The 17,170-nt window shown below is 43.5% G+C and overlaps 1 protein-coding gene across 2 annotated transcripts in view; it reads left to right on the top strand.

Moving 5' to 3' along the window:
* The window catches only part of LOC147016015 (protein unc-13 homolog B-like), a 1,009,527-nt gene that overhangs the window by 510,491 nt on the left and 481,866 nt on the right, over nucleotides 1-17,170 (top strand). For both annotated transcript variants that reach the window (XM_085848698.1, XM_085848699.1), the window contains one exon: nucleotides 73-192. In XM_085848698.1, coding sequence (XP_085704824.1) covers nucleotides 73-192 — 120 coding nt within the window. The remainder of the gene's footprint in view (nucleotides 1-72; nucleotides 193-17,170) is intronic.

Below are 17,170 nucleotides of genomic sequence, written 5' to 3' on the forward strand. Positions count from 1 at the left end.
TGTGAGAAACTGCGACCATTTGGACCCAAATAATATATAGAACATGTTGCATTCTCTGCTTCCACCCTTTAGGAGGAATGATAGTGTGGACTCAGCACGGGGGATTGGTGAGCGTGAGTGGTCTGAGCGTGGACGTCTTCGCAGCCACAAGCACTCATTGGACAGTCGTGCTTCCATGGAACTCTCTGATAGGTTTGTACAAACTATGATCTTCAAACTTAACACTTAGAACTTCTTTTGCACTTCACAAAGTGGCACCCAACACTAGTCCATATGAATGTGACCTGCAACTTGCCCTCGTTTGGTCATATGGGTACATTTGAGGCAAAAGTGAAGTCATGAGAGACGAAACAGCCCATCATTTGGATTCTGGCCTGATGGTGTTCCACTGAGTATCTCATCCCCTGGCCATCTGTTCCTGTCCATCGGCCCTCAACAACATCTGGTGTTTTTTGACGTGCACAATTTAATGCTGAATCACTCCAAAGGTTATCTCATTATAATATAATTGCAATTCAATCTGGCCATATTACCGTGTATAAAATATTAAAATTTGTAAATGCATCATCCTGCTGACAATCCAAACATCTATTTTTTTAACCTGACTTCCTTAAGCTCCAGCTGTTGCCATGTGAATTGATAAATTGTGAATCCTCAAAAACTGCTCAAATATATACCATACCTTAAGACTAAATGTGACTGGCAGTGATTCTGCAAAGATCACTGATTGTGACCTATTTTTTGCCACATGAGGGAGCTCTTCATCCGAAATGAGATCCAAAACCAGGCAGCATTTTAATGCTGTTTATGTTTCACTCAAGCAACCGTAGCAGGCAGTATTTCAAGTTACTTTGAAAAATATGAATGATGGCACGACAAAACAAATTACAAAAGTACGAAGTACTACAAAGTTAACTACGTAGAAAGCATCTCAAAGTGGAAAGCTTGTCCACGTCTACTTTGCACTCAAATTAAACTTGATGAAAAAAAAAACAGCTAAATTTTATTTTTTAAAAGCACGTTTTATTAATTAGTGTTCTCCATATTTTCATAACAAAGGTTTGTTAAAAATTTGAGGACAAAAGCTCAAATTGTAAAAAGTTTATGGTCTGGACAAGCACATTGAAGCTGAAATGGTAAATAAATAAAGAAACATGGGAGCAATTTATCAACAACAACAAAAAAAAAACGACTGTCTCATGCTGCCGCATGGCGGACAGGCTGATTCAGCCATATTCATACTTACTTGACATTTACACTTACTTATACTTCCTTGACTTGCATGACCATGCCCCTTGACATTTTTACCCAATTATTAATTAATCTTCTCCATATTTTCATTATAAGGGTCTCTCTCACACACACACACACACACACACACACACACACACACACACACACACACACACACACACACACTTGCAAAACCCTGGTTCCTGCTGCGTGGAGACGGACTAATGAAAGCTTAAAGAAAAATACCAAAGTTATATGAGCCACGTTCAAGTTTGACCTTCACTTTTGTGTCGTAAAGCGAGAGCAATCTACGTCGATCAATAATAGTTGGAATTTTCCTGCTTTAATCCATAAGCTTAACAACCAAAATACTGGCAAATAATATAAGAGGCCCATGGTTGGAACAGTGAATGAATACAAAAATTCTGGTTAAGGAAAACCATCAAGATTGTTGAAATTTGAAGATAATGACACAGCATGCTGATGTTTGCCTTTCAAGGATGAGCATATTGGAGAGCACTTTGTGACAAGAAGTTTTGAACGATTGAGGTTATTCAAAATGATGTATCGTAGCTGTCTCTGCTGATGTTCGAAGAGTGAAGGTTTCCTCTCTGTTGGCGTAAATGTTTTTCCCAAGTCAGAGAATATCTTGAATTTTTAAAAAAATAACTTGCATGCAAGATTAGTTCCAAGTAGAACATTGAACTTACCTACTTGTGCTCATCGTGCCTCATAAAATGATACAACCAAATTTATAACAAGCCACCAACCAATATACAAATATAAACCAGCAACAGAAACTTTGACTTGCACAGAATGGAAAATTTAAAAATGAAACAATACTTTGGTTGAAGGAAATACTTTGATAAATAGTTTAGTGTTTTATAAAAGAATGCTTTGATAAAATTTTTTGATTTGATGTAATACATGTAGTAACAAGATATTTAACATTGATTCGACCAGCATTTTATCAACAAAGGGTTGCTACTCACTGAGGCCTATTCTTTGGCAAAAAACTTTTTTATGTGACAACAAGCTCCATGTACATTCCTTATAAGGCAGCTGTCTATAAGAGCTGGTGTCAGCCATCCTGAGATGTCTGCCATCTTTCTGTTGTATTTCATTTCAAATGGCTCTCAGTGGAGCTGTCTTACCCTCTTTCCCATTTGTCTCTGGATCTTGCTCTTACTGAGGTGATACGGGTCTCATTGAAATGGTTGTAAATCTTACCCCACAACTGAATGGAGCCGTATGTGACACGTGTCCTTTTGGAAGACGTAAAAGCACAGCCAGCAGTCACAGACAATGATGCAGGGAACGCACAAGGAATCTTGATGCAGGAGGGGGCCATTTGGCCTATCATACCTGTGTTACATAAAAACCACAGTGATTCAATCTACCAGCTTATCAACTTCAATGCACAAGGAAAGGGGGAGGGGGGAGTAGGAGTATACGGGATGAAAACTGTGAAGTAACCATATGTATGGTACATCACTAGGGTAAGATATATATATATATATATATATATATATGTATGTGTGTGTGTGTGTGTGTGTGTGTGTGTGTGTGTGTGTGTGTGTGTGTGTGTGTGTGTGTGTGCGTGTGTGTGTATTTGTGTGTGTGTGTGTGTGTATGTGTGTGTGTGTGTGTGTGTGTGTATGTGCCTGGTGTTAGATTAATGGTTAGGGTGGTGGGCTTGGGATCCTAGCATCCTGAGTTCAAATCCCACTTGACTTGATTTAATACCAAGTGGGGTTGATTCTGCCTGTCATCCTTCTGAGGTTGTAATACCTGGTGGGGTTGATTCTGCCTGTCATCCTTCTAAGGTCGTAATACCCGGTGGGGTTTATTCTGCCTGTCATCCTTCTGAGGTTGGCAAAATGAGTGCCAGCTTGCTGGTATCCTGTGTCTGAGTGGTGTCCCAGCCAGGATTGTGCCCAATAGCCAAGGAGACTACTTAGGCAGCACAAACGCTCTGCACAGAGTATGGTCTGGACGGATGGATGGATGGACATATATATTACTTTCATGATGTATATCTATGTTATAAAGCCAGAGTGGCTGTCTGTCCATCTCTGAACTACTGCCTTAGTTTTGGGGCAAGCCCTGCCAAACCTTCTGTGGAATGTTTTAGTGTCCCAGCTGGTGTCCTAAGGTGGGTGTGAGGTCTCACAAATACCTGAATGCAATTATTATTTTGACTTTCGATCCATACAAAACTACTCCCGACCTGGATGTAATGTCAGAATGGCGTTTATCTTCATTTACATCACGAGTGGTTGGAATATTGTATTTTAATGTATTAATGATCTGGTATTAATGTGATTAGAATGATGCTGTTTGGAATGAAAATATAGAGATTGAGTTTATTGGAGAATCAGGAAATGATGTGAGGGTTTCCACCGGTGACATTCGCGGATTTGGCATTTACAATTTCACCATGACATCATTTCAATATTACCCACCTTACTTCTATTGGGGACAGGTGCAGTAAGGTTTTTGCCCAGCCATCCATGCCTGATGTTCGACTGAAGGTGCAACAGGAATGTGGAATTTATTGGTTCACGGTTTGACATTCGTTCTTTCCACATTGTCTTTGTGAACTCGGGCTCTTTACCGTGAATAGCGTGGGTACGTCGCTCGTCAATTATAATAATTCTCAAAAGGTGGCGGTTGACCAAACTAAACTCCCTCCCCGCTCCCTTTCACCTGCTGCAACCCATCCTGATGGACCAAGGGCCCTGGTCGCTATGGAACACGATATTTCGATTTTCGTGTTGCGGTCGTCATAGACTGTGATTGACTGAAATCCACTGTTATGAACTACTATAATCTATATTAACTGAAATCTGCTGTAGTGCAGATCTCCTAAAATCTACTCGAAACACCCACTCCTTAAGGGAGCGGCAAGGGAGTGTTTTTTAAGCTATGAAGCCGGGTATGTCCTTCCTTCCATCAAAAAATGAATAAGAAGAACCTTTCACACCCCGTGTGTAACTCAAAAGGGTTCTAAAGTGTAATTCTCATTGGTTCTAAAGGGTAATTCTGAAGCATAATTCTAAAGGGTAATTATAAAGGGTTCTAAAGTGTAATTCTCATGGGTTCTAAAGGGTTCTAAAGGGTTCTGAGGGGTTATTTTAATGGGTTTCGTTCGTATCTCAAATTTGCCTATTTCATATTAAAAATGCCAAACTTAACCGTTTCCTTTGGACAAACTTTCTGTATAACCTTTTGGGGTCCCAGCAAGCGTCGGAAGGTGTGTCGGAGGTTTCATCAATTTCTCAATAAAATTATGATTTTGAGTTTTCACCTGTATGAAGCATCTCTCTTCTCTCTTCTTCTTTCTTCTCTCTTCTTTCCTCTCTCTTCTTTTTTATCTCTTCTTCCTTCTTTCTTCTTCCTTCTCTCTTCTTCCTTCTCTCTTCTCCCCTCTCTCCTCTCTCTCTTCTCTATGCATGTCAACACATTCATGGGTTCGCCATTCGCAGTTTCACCATTTACTGCATGTGGAAACATTCGCTGGTTCATTAATATATCAATACAATTGAGATTTTGCATATCCACCGATGCGACGCTGATCTTTCCCCATGTGTAAACACATTACTGTCTTTGGCAATTTCTCAATACATTTGAGATTCTCATTTTTCACCTGTGAGATGCCGCAATTTTTTGCATGTAAACACATTCACGGATTCGGCATTTGCAGTTTTGTCATTGACCGTGTATAGAAACATAACCCACCTTCTGGTCCCCAGCCAACACCATCACCATCATCTTTGTTATCAGCTTCATCATCATCATTAAAGGTTCATTAATTGAACACAGGACTACTTCCACAGTTTTTGGGCCAGCCCCACCAAAATTTTTGTGAAGCTTTTTGGGTCCCTGCACATGTCCCTAAGTGGGTGTAAGTTTTCATAAAATTTCTCAAAACATTTTTTTGGGATATTTTGGGCTCCCAGCCATGCTTCGCATGGGTACCTCTATTATATATCGATACTAAAAAATGTCAGTGTGTGTGTACATGTGTCTCTTCGATAACTCCAAAATCATGAATCCAAGCAGCCTAAACCTTTGCATGCAAACAAAGGGAACTCTAAGGAAGTGCATGACTGAAAATTGTGTGTTTGGGTGAATTAAAACACTACTTTTGAAGATAATTAATGGCCTTATTTAATTATATCCTTCATCAGGCGATCCTCGGCCACCTCGCTGTCTGGGGTCTTAAGACGTTTCCTGGGTAACCTCACGGGGGTCTGAAGCCGCCATGTTTTTTTTTAGCCTGCTCAACTATGCATTTACGTGGAACAGGCCACAACGATTTCTCAACAATAAAGTTTTTTTTTCACTTTCCTCACTCATGTTATCGAATGCCTGTTCATCATAGATACGAATCTCTGCATACATCTCTTTTGTAAGTGCTATAGTTTTCAAATTAGGAGCTTGGAGCAATTTCATGCATTATATGATACAATTTTCCACGATCCACTCTCACAGACTGATTAAAGTATATCATCGAAATATTATTTCGGGTTTGAGGATCTGATATTGTCCGGAGTTAATAAGCGTCGAAATCTGTTATGAAATCTGATAATTAATAAAGAAATAATGAGTCTTTTAACTAAACCGATATAATATTTACTTTAAACAAGCAAGGCAATGTTCACTCTTTCTGTATACATAAACAAGAAAATATGAAATTTCCAAAGCATTAAACTTACCTTTTTCTTCAGTTTGGAGAATTATATTGAGGAACAAATTTTTTTAGAACATGCCAAAATTTACCAGCTTCGTTTAGATCTATGGTTTAATGTATTCACTGCTGGACCTCATGCCCTATACCCTGAGCGATTGGTTCATGCTCCGTCACCCTGAGTGAGTGGTTCGTGCTCCGTCACCCTGAGAGAGTGGTTCATGCTCCATCACCCTGAGTGAGTGGTTCATGCTCCATCACCCTGAGCGAGTGGTTCATGCTATGTCACCCTGAGCGAGTGGTTAATGCTCCGTCACCCTGAGCGAGTGGTTCGTGCTCCGTCACCCTGAGCGGGTGGTTCGTGCTCCGTCACCCTGAGCGAGTGGTTCCTGCTCCGTCACCCTGAGCAAGTGGTTCGTGCTCCATCACCCTGAACGAGTGGTTCATATTCCGTCACCCTGAGCGAGTGGTTCATGCTCCGTCACCCTGAGCAAGTGTTTCATGTTCCATCACCCTGAGCGAGTGGTTCGTGCTCCGTCACCCTGAGAGAGTGGTTCATGCTCCATCACTCTGAGTGAGTGGTTCATGCTCTGTCACCCTGAGCAAGTGGTTAATGCTCCTTCACCCTGAGCGAGTGGTTCGTGCTCCGTCACCCTGAGCGAGTGGTTCGTGCTCTGTCACCCTGAGCAAGTGGTTCGTGCTCCGTCACCCTGAGCAAGTGGTTCATGCTCCATCACCCTGAGCGAGTGGTTCATGCTCCGTCACTCTGAGCGAGTGGTTTGTGATCCATCACCCTGAGCGAGTGGTTCGTGCTCCGTCACCCTGAGCGAGTGGTTCATGCTCCGTCACCCTGAGCAAGTGGTTCGTGCTCCGTCACCCTGAGCGAGTGGTTCATGCTCCGTCACCGTGAGTGAGTGGTCATGCTCCATCACCCTGTGTGAGTGGTTCATGCTCCATCACCCTGTGCGAGTGGTTCATGCTCCATCACCCTGAGCAAGTGTTTTGTGCTCCGTCACCCTGAGCGAGTGGTTAATGCTCCGTCACCCTGAGCGAGTGGTTCCTGCTCCATCACCCTGAGCGAGTTGTTCGTGCTCCGTCACCCTGAGCGAGTTGTTCGTGCTCCGTCACCCTGAACGAGTTGTTCGTGCTCCGTCACCCTGAGCGAGTGGTTCATGCTCCGTCACCCTGAGCAAGTGTTTCGTGCTCCGTCACCCTGAGCGAGTGGTTCATGCTCCGTCACCCTGAGCGAGTGGTTCATGCTCTGTCACTCTGAGAGAGTGGTTCATGCTCCATCACCCTGAGTGAGTGGTTCATGCTCCGTCACCGTGAGCAAGTGTTTTGTGCTCTGTCACCCTGAGCGAGTGGTTAATGCTCCGTCACCCTGAGCGAGTGGTTCATGCTCCGTCACCCTGAGCGAGTGGTTCATGCTCCGTCACCCTGGGCGAGTGGTTCATGCTCCGTCACCCTGAGCGAGTGGTTCATGCTCCGTCACCCTGAGCGAGTGGTTCATGCTCCGTCACTCTGAGCGAGTGGTTTGTGATCCATCACCCTGAGCGAGTGGTTCATGCTTCATCACCCTGAGCGAGTGGTTCATGCTCAATCACCATGAGCAAGTGGTTTGTGCTTCAACATCCTGAGCAAGTTGCTGTGAAATAACACCCAATTTCCGAGCCGTTTACCGTATTGACGTGTTTTCTTAATTACCAAGCCAAATATTTTCTCCACCCGTCATACACAGCTGTTTATAAAGAAGTAGGTTTGTGAAACATCTTCTTAAAACATCTAAATAAATGGAACGTTTATCGGTGAAAGCTACTCAAGGTTTCTGCGTTGTTTACAATAAATACTGTGTACTTGGTAATCACACTGACTACAACCTGCCTATTACCGAAAATTGCTGATGTCGGCCGTGTGTGTGTGTGTGTGTGTGTGTGTGTGTGTGTGTGTGTGTGTGTGTGTGTGTGTGTGTGTGTGTGTGTGTGTGTGTGTGTGTGTGTGTGTGTGTGTGTGTGTGTGTGTGTGTGTGTGTGTGTGTGTGTGTTTGTTTGTGGTGTTCATAAAGCATAACATATTCTCTCTGATAACTCCCTTATCTTCATCTGTCTGTCTGTCTGTCTGTCTATCTCTCTCCCATCCTTGCTCTACTCCTCCCAATACAGTGCAGCACCCTCCTCCCATATCTCCTCTCTCACTCTCCCCTCCCCTCACTCTCTCTCTCTGTCTGTCTCTGTCCATATCTGGATGGTGGTTTTGTCTGGATGGTGTTTGTCTCTGGACGTGTCCAGGCGGTGTTGACGTCCGGACGGGAGTTTGACTCCGGACATGTCCAAGCGGTGTTTGTCTCTGGCCAGCTTGGCTCTGGAGGCATCTCGTCAGTGTTTGTCTCTGGATGCGTCTTAATTTTGTTTGTCTCCAGACAACTTGGCTCTGGATGTGTCCGTGCGATATTTATTTCTGGACGGGAGTTTGTGTCCGAACAAGAGTCTGTCTCTGGATGGGAGTTTGTCTCTGGACCATGTTTATAGTATGACTGGTCGAAAATGGATTTCAGACATTATTTTGTTTCCATCTTTACTGTTATTCTATGCAGAATCATTTTGATGAAACAGTATGAATTGAAATTAACGCTCCACCACACGTCTGCCTTCCTTTCCTCTCACCTCACACTGTTTTTCCTTCCCCCACCCCTCCTCGCTCCCCTTCCTTCGTCTCTTCTTTCCCCTCCACCTCTTCACTCTCCCTGCTCTCTCTCTCTGTCTGTCTCTGTCTGTCTCTGTCTGTCTGTCTCTCTCTGTCTCCTTCTCCCTCTCCCTCTCTCTCCCTGCTGGCTGTTGGTGAGTTGAGTGGAGTGTCATGGTGGCTGTGTGGTCTTGTGAGCTGTGATCTGCCCTGTTTTTTTGCCTTTCTTTCCCCTTTCGCATTGTTTTTCACCTCCTTTCCTTTGTTTCCTTGCAGACATCGTTATTTGTGCTCCCACCCTTCCCTCTTCATAAGACCTTGCACGTCGGCCTTCCTTCGCGCCATCGTCACCCCGCCCCACCCATCTGTCCTTGTTATTTCGTGGTTTGCCCTTCGATTCATCTCTACTCCTCCCCATCCCTCCCCTCCCATCCCTCCCCATCCCTGCACTTCCCTCCCCATCCCTCCCCTTCCCACCCCATCCCCCTGTTTTCTCCTCACATACCTTTTCCCTGAGATAGAGAGAGAAAGAGCCAACAGCTTCTTGTGGATAGCTTTTATTTGGTGGCCCATCCTGGCCCTTCAACTGATCATTTTTTTCCTCACTGTAACTGTGTTTATTTCCTTTGGAAACCTGTCTCGACTGGTATTTAATTACTGCGTGAGAGCAATCGCCCCTCCTCCCCCCTTCTAAACCTGACCTCATATTCCTGTTATACGGCATTTGAAGCATCAACACGAAAACATGGCGTTGTCTGTGTCCCGCCCGACGACGTCAGCATCGAGGATCTCGTTATCGCGACAGGAAACATAGTCGGTACTGACAAAGTTCCTGCAGCCTCACGAATGAACAATCGTGTGGTTATCTTCGTGTCTGATACAGAACTGGTTCACGTAATTATCTCGAACGCTCCTTTCCTGAAGAATCAGACTCTGATCTCCCAACTATCTCGTTATGGTTCTGTGGTTTCTCAGATCACCATGTTACCTTTACGTAGTCAGGACGATCGGACGAAGCATGTGATGTCGTTTCGGAGACAAGCTTATGTGGTGCTTCCTCCCTCTAACACTGAAAGAACCTTGAACATCTTTTTAAAACTCAAAATTGATAATCATGATCACCAGGTCTACGTAACCACTGACACCCTGAAATGTTTTGAATGTGGTAATTTCGGACACTTGAAACGATCTTGCCCAAAGGCGACTTCGTTAAACGATGAAACAAACCTCGTCAACAAGAATACGTCTTCTTCTTCTTCTTCTTCTTATTCTTCCTCGACTGTGAAGGAAGCGAATCCCGTGTCCGGTAATGATGCCAGGCCTTTCAGTCCGACAGTCTAAACAGCAAAACGAATGTTTGGGATGGTTTCACCATCGTTTCATCGAGGAAGAGAAAGACTTTACCTGATGGTCGTTTAACCCAGAAGAAGGCAGCATTTACAAACGAGGAATCTGTCGGTAATGTTCCTGCAGTTGTGACTGACCACTCTACAATGCTTACCCAGAATAGACCCGGTATGGACCCGGAATGGACCCGGACCCCGGTACCTACGGAATGGACCCGGAATAGACCCGGAATGGACCCGGTATGGACCCCGAATGGACCCGGAATGGACCCGGTATGGACCGGGAATGGACCCGGACCCCGGTACCTACGGAATGGACATTGAATGGACCCAGAATGGACCCAGAATGGACCCGGTATGGACCCGGAATGGACCCGGACCCCGGTACCTACGACCAACAAGTTTACCCTACTTGCCGGTGAGGACAGAGACGTCTCCCTGATGGAGACCACTTTACCTGTTATTGCAGTGAAGAAATAGGCTAAGAGCATTAGGGTTTAACCTGGACATTTTTGGTAACAAGCTGATTTTTTCAGGAAAGGTCCAGGAATGTGTGTGAAATAACATACTAAAAGTCCTCATGAATCCTCCTTGAGCGTTTTCCGCAATCCAAAATGGCGTCCAAAATGGCCGCCATTTCCTGTTTTTCTCATAACTTTGCAAGTAGGTTTACCTATAACACATTTTAAATGTCTACACATATGTTTTGAAGTATAAGGAACTCAATACAATATATCTATACCAATAAAACTACTTGAACTAGTCCCAAAATCCAAAATGGCGCCAAAGATGGTTGCAATTTCCTGTTTTTCTCATGACCCTGTGACTAAGTTACCTCAATATGCACTTTAAATCTCTAAATATATTATGTCTTGAGAAATAAGGAACTCATTCAGATGCTTTGAAGTACAAAGGAAACAATAAAACCGCTGAAGTTCTTTCTGAAATTCAAATGGTGCTCAAAATGTCCGCCACTTATCAACACACTGCTGTTTTAGCCTGTTCCAAGAGGCAAAGACATTCAAAACAAGATCATGCTAGAGATTCAAACCTCAAAAGTTTCAGATGAATCTTTACCTTATGCATGCACACACCTAGTTGCATCAGTCATTGTCTTCATCGTCGGATGCTGTATCTTCAATGTTGATGTCCTCTGAAGTTGGGGTAATATCATCGTCGGCATCTATAAGAGTTGGTGCTGTATTGTTGCAATTGAGACCACTGCATTTACTGCACATTGAGGTACAAAAGAGCCCAAGTTTCTTGCAGCTACATGTCATGCTTCTGCAACCATCTGGTTTACACCCACATGCCACCATGTTCAGCAAAGTGTCGGGTGCAACAGCAATGTCTGTTTCTACCGGGGTAAGAGTCCCATCCTGAAATCGCCAGCCCCATTCTGTTGGAGATAAGGAGTTACCCATCCATTCCTGGATGGTAATATAGACGCGATATGAATGTTGCTTTGTGCAGCACTAGTTGGAGGTAGACTTTCTAGCTGAAAGGATGAACTCGGGGAACTGCGACCGATTGCCCGTTTGTATGCGATGTGACGGTAGTCATCAAGAGATTCAAAACTGCTGGCTCCATAAAGCTTAAGAATGAAGCCTTCCCCAGCTTTTTCCACCTGGTCATGGGTGCTTCCACTGTTTGTGAAGGTATCCAGCAAGTCGTAGTCCCGCTTCTTGTGCACCATGTTGAAAGCTTTACGCTTGCCCTGACGATAGATCGCAGAGACCGTGTCACATCCCGTCACAGCATGAAGAAACATCAAGTGATTTCTTGTGTCCCCTATGGCATGCTGAATCTCATGAATGTTGAAGACCGTGACAGGATTACTGCGGCATAGCATGTACACATCTGTGGAAGAGGTTGCCCGAGCAACTAGCATTACCAGTAAGTCTGTGTCCGTACCAACGACAGCAACTGGCACATGTTCTGACTCTGCCAGTGCTAATGCTGTGGAGACAATCAGGGTGTCGGCGTCTGCTTCTGCCTGGACTTTTGGAAGAACTCAAGAGGTCTTATTGGTACTTGCGTGCTTCAGCATCTCTTAAGATGTATTCTAATGAGTTCCTCATACTTCAAAACATATATGTAGACATTTAAAGTGTGTTTTGGGGAAACCTGCTTGCAAAGTTATGAGAAAAACAGAAGAGGCGGCCATTTTGGACGCCATCTTGGATTGCGGAAAACGCTCAAGGAGGATTTATGAGGACTTTTAGGATGTTATTCTAGACATATTCCTGGACCTATCATGAAAAAATCAGCTTTTTACCAAAAATGTCCAGGTTAGGGCCTATTTTGACCTAATGCTCTTGGACTAAAAACTCTTTCACTCGTTAAAAACTCTCCTATTGGAAAGTCCATTGACGGTGATACACAGACCACGAGTGATGAACCTGCCGTCACTTCGGTAAATGTTAACCCTAAATCCTTGTCAGCGGGAAATAGTGAAACAAATGTTAACCCTGTAACTTCTCCCATCTCATCACGTGGTGAAGCTGGGAACGCAGGAAATGTTAAAATGGATGTTTTACGAGAGACCCCCAAAGTACTGTATACCTCCACGCCGTTGGAGGTCGATAATACCGTGACGGTCGAGGGAAGTGATATCTCTGCATCCGCTGATGGTGTTTCCATTTCATCAACCCCCCCCCCCCTCGGTTGTTTCTGTTACTTCACCAGGAGATGTTCCCACAATGGAAGAGCACATAGACGTGGTAACCAGTACAGATCTGTGTATCAATACTGACGACCGTATCGGTATCCAGGACAGTACAAGCTTGTGTGACTCGGAAACTAAAACCGACTCTGACGAATCTGACCTGGAGGAAGCAAACAGGAACAGTCAGGTGGAAACGTTGGAGAAGCTCACCAGTCAAGGTCCTACCTCCTCTCAACAAATAAGACTCTTCTTACAAAATACATACAGGAAACGCAATATAAACCTGACGGATTTATATCGTCCTTCCTTGAGTCCTTCTACCGTCCTTCCTTCCTTCCAGATCTACCATCCTTCCTTGAGTGTGCTCAAGCTATCGTACGTAAGCCTGACTTATTCGGTTTCCACCAGACACACTGTCACCGCTTAAAAAAACTGATAGCCAAGGCGAAAAGAGATTCTAATCAATTATCCCACTTCTGATCTTATTCTTAGAAGCTATTATTTTCCTCATGGCCAGTTTCAAGATTGGAACAATAAATGTTAATGGTGGTGGGAGTCCGCTCCGCAAGATCCAAATTAAACAGTTGGTAGAGGTCAATGGTCTTGACATAGCTTTGTTACAATACAAGTGACCCATGCTGTCCGATCTGTTCAGGCTCAGTGGCGACTATTTATGGACAAGGAATGTTTCTTCAGTAACAACTCCACGTCGAAGGCAGGCATCATGTTTGTCTTCGGGAAACATTTCCACCCGTCCTGCCTTAAATTTATGAGTATTATTGATGGACACCTTGCCTCCGTGACCTTCTCTATCAATCAGGTCAAGTTCACAATTCTCAATGTGTACGCTCCAAGCAAAAATGACGAGCGGATCTCCTTTTTGGCCGAACTGAGAAAATTCCTGCAAACACTGGATTTGCAGACTTGTCTAATTATTGGTGGCGATTTTAACTGTTCTGTTAATGCTTCATTTGACCGGAATGGGCCGGAACCCCAACCATATACCGCAAAACCTTTTGCAAACATTATTGCGAAATATAATCTCCATGATATTTGGCGTGTGCAGCACCCTTCTGATCGGTCTTGTACATGGTGTCCGTTGTTTAAACAACCACATCTCACTTGCGAGGCTTGATCGCATCTATGTAAATTCTCATTTATTACGTGGACTTTATAAATCCGATATTGTGCCTTCTGGTTTCTCTGACCTTTCCCTAGCTCGAGTCCTTATTCAACTCTCTAAACCATGTGCAGGGAGCTCTCATTGGAAATTCAATAACAGTTTACTCGAAAACCTCAACTTCATTCAGCACTTTGAATCCTTCTGGACGGCTCTCCTCGAACAGAAGTTAAGCTATTCCGTTAACGCATTGATATAGGCCCAGACACACCTTGACGTTTTAGCCAGCTTATGCCGATTTTTGGAAAATTTGTGTAAAACGCTGGTACACGTCGAATACGTTATGGGTACGTTTTGTATATGTTAAGACCACGCTGAAAAACACTGCCATAAGTGGTAGTACGCTGGCTTTAAACATTGAACTTTTGTGTTTTCCTCAAATTTTTTCATGCTTGAAATTTTACAAAGTATGCCGGCATATGACTCACACGTTCCGCTACATTGACCATAAGTTGTAGGCACGTTATGCGATCGTTGACACACGTTGAAACACGTTACTTGTAAGTTACTCACTCATAAGTCTAAACACGTGGAGGTAATGTTTCGCGTACCCGAAACTTATTTCTAATCTATGAGTAACGTTTTGTACGCACGCTACACGAACATTGTTCACACTTTGCAACACGTCACTTGAAAGTACTACTACTACTACTACTACTACTACTACTACTACAACTACCAACATCGACATCACTAAATTCTCTCGAACTACTACTACTACTACTACTACCATCGACATCACTAAATTTTCTCCAACTACTACTACTACTACTACTACTACTACTACTAATAACATCGACATCACTAAATTCTCTCGAACTACTACTACTACTACTACTACTACTACTACTACTACTAATACTACTACTGCTACTGCCACTGCTAGTGACATTGACATCTACTCAACATGGAGTCTGGAACACTGACGGGTTCCTCTTGTGAAGCCCATTTGTATATATAACAATTCCCCTAAACGCTGCCAATACGCCATTATACGGAAGCTGTAAGTTAGAAACACGTTTAGTAAGTTCTGTGGTCGTCCGGAAGACGTCAATCAAATTCGTCTACATACGCCAATGTGCGTTTGAGATACGTTAAACATAGGTTCAAAACACACTACTCATAGGTTCAAAGCACTCTACTCATAGGTTCAAAGCACGTTATTCGTAGGTTCAAAGCACGTTATTCGTAGATTAAAAATTAAGGTTCGGGTATGCTAAACATTACCTCGACGTGTTTCGACTTTTGAGTAACTTACAAGTAACGTGTGGCCGACATGTGTAAACGATTGCGGAGCGTGCCGAGAACTTATGCCAGCGTATGCGGAACTTGTGAGCCATACGTCAAGTACGTCGTAAAATTTTCAGCATGCTTGAAATTTCACGACGTATTAGACGTACCACGTAATATGCCAGCGTACTTCATTGTTTTTCATCGTGCTCCCAACGTATACACAACTTACCCATACCGTATTCGACGTGTGCCAGCGTTTTAGACACATTTTTCATAGGTCGGCATACGCTGGCTAAATCGTCAAGGTGTGACTGCGATGTTGACACTTCCAATTTTCAGGCGGTTATGATTTAAATTGGCGTGCGGCAGGTTTTTAACAGAGAACACCACGAGTTCGTTGGCGATACGTGCAGCGCACTATGACTAAGTTAAACTATCATTGGGCATAGGTTGTGAACGCCGACAACAGGCTAAGCATTCGTTGGTATAAGTTATCTTTAACACAACGAAACGTTCTGTGCCCGTTACTAACACGTTATGCATACGACCAACACGTTATGAATACGACCAAAACTTAAAAAAAAAACTCAAAACTTCAGCGTACGCCAACGTTTTACGTACATTTTTATACGTTGCCATTCCTGGCTAAAACGTCAAGGTGTGACTGGGCCTTATGGTGTGATTTAGTAAAAGCCCAAATTAAAGGGTTCTGCCAACAGTATCGTTTTTTCTCAACAAGGGCTAACCATGAAGTAAAGAAAATATTACATTTTGAGATTTTCCGACTCCAACAAGTCATCGGACAAAATAATAGAAACATACAAAAAACCTTAACTGAGAAACAGTCCTTATTAATGGAAATAACCAAGAGGAATGCACGTGGTGCCTGAGTTCGGATGAGGGTGCGACACCTGAATGAGGCAGACGTACCAACCAAGTACTTCTTTTCCTTAGAGAAACGTCTTCCCAGTAAACAGCTTTCTCAGCTGCGATTAGCAGATTCATCCATTACCTTTACACAATCAGAAATCAAACTTTTCGTGAAGGAATACTTTTCGAAAATATATTCAATGGAACAAATAAATCCTGTTAGTGTCGCCTCGATCTCCGTAGGCCTGCCCGTGTTGTGTGAAGATGGGAATTCCCAACTGGAAAGACCCATCACCTTGGATGAACTTGGCACTGCCCTTCACGGCCTTGCCATTGGGAAAGCACCTGGATTGGACTTACAACTGAATTTTACAAGAAATTTGGCACTTATTGGGTCCAGAACTCATTAACACTTTGAACGCAAGCTGCCAGCTTGGAGAGCTACCTCAGAGTTGCCGACGAGCTCTTCTTACCCTCATCCCAAAAAAGGGAGACATGTTGAGTATTGAAAATTGGCGTCCTATCTCGCTGTTATGTATTATATGGACTATAAGATATTTTCAAAAGACCTGGCATCGCGACTTACTCCTCATTTATCCTCGTTCTTGAAGGAAGACCAATGTTACTGTGTCCCAAAACGTTCCATCTATGACAACATTTCCCTTGTGAGAGACATTATTGAACTGTGCAAGTAAAACCCTAAAGATTTAGGACTTCTTCTCCTTGATCAGGAGAAAGCCTTTGACCGTGTTGACCATCGATACCTTTTCGAAGTACTTGAGCGGTTTGGACTTGGTTCAACCTTCATCTCTTATATTAAAATACTATACAATAATATTTATAGTGCGCTTAAGATAAACAATGAACTTGTTGCACCTTTGTCTGTTAACAGGGGAATTAGACAAGGTTGCCCTCTTTCTGGGTTGCTTTATGCTCTCTCTCCATCGAACCCCTACTGGTTTCTTTGCGCTGTAGACTAACAGGGGTTAGTTTGTCCCAGCTTGAACGGCCCATCAAGGTACTAACATACGCCGATGACGTATGTGTATTCGTACAATATATCAATGACGTTAAAATCGTTCGTTATTGTTTGTCCTTATTTGAAAAGGCTTCTTCAGCTAAAGTAAATTGGAACAAAACGAGCGTCCTTTGGCTCGGTCGGTTGTGCTACTTGGCGCCAAGACTTCCTGCTCCACTGTCATGGGCCAATGATGGTGTGAAATACCTTGGAGTGTTCTTAGGTAATAATACCACAGTAGCAAATAATT

Source organism: Eptatretus burgeri, chromosome 12, assembly GCF_056783735.1.
Source record: "Eptatretus burgeri isolate ZD-2024b chromosome 12, Ebu_testis_v1, whole genome shotgun sequence".
Taxonomy (NCBI): domain Eukaryota; kingdom Metazoa; phylum Chordata; class Myxini; order Myxiniformes; family Myxinidae; genus Eptatretus; species Eptatretus burgeri.